Source organism: Lampris incognitus, chromosome 2 (genome assembly GCF_029633865.1).
Source record: "Lampris incognitus isolate fLamInc1 chromosome 2, fLamInc1.hap2, whole genome shotgun sequence".
Taxonomy (NCBI): domain Eukaryota; kingdom Metazoa; phylum Chordata; class Actinopteri; order Lampriformes; family Lampridae; genus Lampris; species Lampris incognitus.
In genome coordinates, this window is record NC_079212.1 from 8666981 (window position 1) to 8671980 (window position 5000).

A 5000-nucleotide genomic window follows, 5' to 3' on the forward strand; every position below is an offset into this window, starting at 1 on the left:
TATTATATGTTCCACTGTGTCTGTGCTTGCTACGTCTTCAATCTGCTCCTGTACCGTTTTTGGTAATGACGTGTATTTCGGAACCGGCGCCACATAAAACCAAGACGATGTTTCTGTCGCTAGATTTCTTTTGCCTTTAAGCCAAGAAAAGGATGACTTTTTATGACTTTATGGTCGTTAAGCTTCCCTTAAATCTTTTTCCTTGTTTGATGCTCTTTCTTGGTTTGTAGATTATTCCAGCAATCCGCGGTGTTGATTTCCGGTATTTCCGCTACCGGTGTGGGAAGATGGCGGCGCGAATTCACGTTTGCAGCGGCCTCACCCAGTACCGTCCATGCAGTGTCTTTGTCCACATGTGCGTTTTAAGTTTTGTCCTCGTTGGATCGGCTGGGGGATCCTGGTCTGCTGCATCCGGTGGGCCCGGGGACCACAGCCCCTGCCTGGAGCTGCACCTGAGAAGAAAGCACTGAGGGCAGTCTGACAGGACGCGGAAGCGGGGCAGGCTAAGCTAACTGCTAGCCCACGCAGACCGGCAGTTCCGACAGTCATCCTGGCTGGCGTTCGTTCCGTTAGACTGATTTTTAAAACATTTTTTAGTTTGGGTGTGTGTTGAAGTTCTTGTAGTGTTTGGATGTGTATTTTTGTCTTTGTGTTACACTGCTGTGGGCTGGTGGAAACGATATGTCATTTCATTTCATGTGTGGAAGTACATGAAACGAAATGACAAAGTGTTCCTGATTCCAGTAAATGAAGGCTGGGAAGAGGATTGGTGCAGAAAGACTAGAACCTGTGGGTGTGGATACCTGTCACACGTCACCCTTTTCCCACGACATAATTCTACAATACAGCAACACTATTACACTACATGACACTACCACACTATTACGTGACATGACACTACAACGGTACAAAACTACGACACTACAATACTATTACACTATAATGCAACAACACTATTACATAACAAAACAAGACTATGACAACAAAGCACTTCAACATTAAAACACTGCAATATTACAACACCACAAAACTATAACACTAAGAAACTATAACAATATAACACTACAGCACTACAACACTAACACACACTACTACAAAACTGTTACAATATAACACTACAACGCTATAACACTACAATACTACAACACTAACAATATAACACTACAACGTTATAACGTAACACTACACTACCACACTATAACAATATAGCACTACAAAACTAACACTACGACACTAAAGCACTACAAAACTGTGACAATATAACGCTACAACTTTACAAAACTAATAGACTATGACAGTCCAAAACTACAACACTACAAAACTATAACACTACACTACAAAACGATAACACTACAACACCAGCGGCTCCAGCAGCTGACACTAGACACTCCAGCTTCACCCTGTGGCTGTATTGTGTTACTGCATGTTATTATAGCCATTGTTGGGAGGCCTCTGAGACTCTCAGGAGCATCTAGAAGCTGGTCTACCAGCTGAGAATTATTCCAGATCAATCATATTGTCTTTGTATTGTTCAGGTTGTGAGCTGTAGTTTTACAGAGGGGAATAAGGCATAAGAGGCTGAAGGCTCTTTAAATAACTACAATATAAACCAGTGGCATGTGCCCCAAACAGCTTGTTATGAAAGAGGATTTGCCCACTGCTCAGGCAGTTATCTTCACATTTGTTGGAAGCCGAAAAGGGGCTCCATTTTGAAAAAAGGAATCTAATCTTGCGCTGGGTTTTCCTCCTATAGATTTAAAGATCAGAGATTGGTCCTGCGGTCTGGAAGGCGTTCAAAGTGGCTTTAGGCTTTAACTCTTTGAGAAGAATTTGGCAACATCAGGGAGAAAGAGCACGAGGAGCTAGAGAAATACCAAGGGCAGAGGGAAGAATTAGATTGGATGTGGAAGGTGTAATCCACAGCAGTCCCAGTGTTAGTAGGAGCGCTAGGGGCTGTGACCCCCAGACTGGGAGAGCGGCTCCAGCAGAATCCAGGAATAACATCTGAGGTCTCTGTCCAGAAGAGTGCAGTCCTAGGAGCAGCTAAGATACTGCACAGAACCCTCAAACTCCCAGGCCTCTGGTAGAGGACCCCAGCTTGAGGAAGACACACACCACCCGAATAAAGGGTGAGAGGGAAATATATATATATATATATATATATATATATATATATATATATATGTGTGTATATAGTGTGTGTACTACAATGTTTCAGGGACATCTCATCTGATCAACAAAGCAAATCCATGTTGAATGAATAAACTTGACTCTTGGAGAGAATAAAAGCAAAAACTGTGGCTAGCAAATAACAACGTGAAGCGCATGTTGCGTCCAGCATCTCTGAGGGAATTGTTACGCAACTGTTGGAGTCTTTTGAACCGGGAAGTCTGACAAGCCGTGTGTGTTGGTGCTTCAGTAAAACCTGCACAGTCCCAGAAACCTGCTTCTTTAACGCATCCTTGAAGAGAGTCTCTAAACCCTGTCGGAGACCTCCATCTTTGTTTATATGAGTTTGAAATGGGAGGGCGATGACCGAGGAACGTGCGCTGCCAGTGAAGTATCATCGTAACTGTTGGAGTTGTCGGAGAAATCCCACTTGGGCCTCACTTAGCCTGGATCTCTGTCCCTGTACCTGCAGCTGACCCTTGAGAGAACATTTGGTGCTTTAAGAGCCCGCTCACCCCACCAGGGCCACGGCAAAGCGATCCGACACAGTCTAATTCAGGACGTTCCCATCAAACACACACACGGCACGCTGAGACAAGGGGAGGACAGAGCGGATCATGAGGGTGTTCGGCGCGACCATCACAAGACAAGGTGTCACCCCACACATGGAGGACTCATTAGGTTTACTTCTGAGTATGTGCCCCTGGGGCTGAAAGCAAGTATTTGTACACGAAGCGTTAAACTGCTAGCTCTATTTCTGTATCTGCCATCCAAGAAAATTTGCTATGTTTGTTATTCACCCAACTCAGCTGACAGCCACAGATGAATGAGTTCATTTAAGTATTCTTTAATTATGGTAGAATGGGCGAGGGAAGGTTACAGTCAACAAAGTTCAGAGTGGGCTGAAATACATTCTAACACATAACTGTGGCCCATTTTGACAAATTTGCATGGCAACTACATTCAGGGATGCATTCGAGGATTAAGCTCAAGACAACGTGAAGTCAGAAGCCGGCTGTGCAAGTAAAGCACATTTCATATTGGGTCTTTCTTATTATAAATACAAAATAAAGTAGTTTGACCTCTGATATTTATAAATACTCTATGCAATGCAAACAGTCACTGATATGTTAAGTTCTGTACATTTGTAGAATGAACTATTAACAGTTGCAATTCATATATGAAATATTAAAAGTATAATAAAACATACAGAATGTAATATTTGTATGTTAAGTCGTTAATAAAAGCTAAAAATCCACCTTTGAATTTCTTAACGGCTCAGTTTCTCTCCGCAGTATTCGTCGTCCCTGTTCCGCTCACCTCCAATACCTTTTCAAAAGCAGCCTGAAATTTTCCAACGCTGGAATTTCCCAGCATCATTCGTGCAAGGCATCGGTATCTCTGGCATCATAAAAAAAAGCTACAGCTCAACCCATGAGTCTCTCTTCTCTATGTTCTCCATCCTGTGATGGAGCATTGTCACGGCAGACGTCTCTTCTCCCTTTTGGGACTCTGGTTCCTGATCCGGGTGCAGCAGGACGGAGGCCCTGGTGGGGTCAGCGGGGTCAGAGGTTTGTACGATGGGGGAGGGAAAAGGGGGGAGTGTGTGACCAGCGGTCGGCTGTAGTGTACTGCTAGCCTTGTTGTTTCCGATTTGGGACTTCGTAATCTGCCTCGATGTTTAACCGCCGCGTCAGGATGACCATGGAGTTCACCCTGAGAGAGAGACGGAGAAGAGATAGAGACAGGGAGAGGAGATGGAGAGACGGGGAGAGGAGATGGAGAGACAGGGAGAGGAGATGGAGAGACGGGGAGAGGAGATGGAGAAGAGACAGGGAGAGGAGATGGAGAGACGGGGAGAGGAGATGGAGAGACAGGGAGAGGAGATGGAGAGACGGAGAAGAGATAGAGACAGGGAGAGGAGATGGAGAGACGGAGAAGAGATAGAGACAGGGAGAGGAGATGGAGAGACGGAGAAGAGATAGAGACGGGGAGAGGAGATGGAGAGACGGAGAGAGGAGATGGAGAGACAGGGAGAGGAGATGGAGAGATGGAGAAGAGATAGAGACAGGGAGAGGAGATGGAGAGACAGGGAGAGGAGATGGAGAGACGGGGAGAGGAGATGGAGAGACGGAGAAGAGATAGAGACAGGGAGAGGAGATGGAGAGACGGAGAAGAGATAGAGACAGGGAGAGGAGATGGAGAGACGGAGAAGAGATAGAGACAGGGAGAGGAGATGGAGAGACGGAGAAGAGATAGAGACAGGGAGAGGAGATGGAGAGACGGAGAAGAGATAGAGACAGGGAGAGGAGATGGAGAGACAGGGAGAGGAGATGGAGAGACAGGGAGAGGAGATGGAGAGACGGAGAAGAGATAGAGACAGGGAGAGGAGATGGAAAGACGGAGAAGAGATAGAGACAGGGAGAGGAGATGGAGAGACAGGGAGAGGAGATGGAGAGACAGGGAGAGGAGATGGAGAGACGGAGAGAGGAGATGGAGAGACGGAGAGAGGAGATGGAGAAGAGATAGAGACAGGGAGAGGAGATGGAGAGACAGGGAGAGGAGATGGAGAGACAGGGAGAGGAGATGGAGAGACAGGGAGAGGAGATGGAGAGACGGAGAAGAGATAGAGACAGGGAGAGGAGATGGAGAGACGGAGAAGAGATAGAGACAGGGAGAGGAGATGGAGAGACAGGGAGAGGAGATGGAGAGACAGGGAGAGGAGATGGAGAGACAGGGAGAGGAGATGGAGAGACGGAGAGAGGAGATGGAGAAGAGATAGAGACAGGGAGAGGAGATGGAGAGACAGGGAGAGGAGATGGAGAGACAGG

The 5000-nt window shown here is 46.4% G+C and overlaps 1 protein-coding gene across 1 annotated transcript in view; it reads right to left on the reverse strand.

Moving 5' to 3' along the window:
* Positions 1 to 3803: 3803 nt before the first annotated feature.
* The window catches only part of pnpla1 (patatin-like phospholipase domain containing 1), a 13174-nt gene continuing 11977 nt past the window's right edge, over positions 3804 to 5000 (reverse strand). The window contains exon 9 of the mRNA XM_056275092.1: positions 3804 to 3885. Coding sequence (XP_056131067.1) covers positions 3804 to 3885 — 82 coding nt within the window. The remainder of the gene's footprint in view (positions 3886 to 5000) is intronic.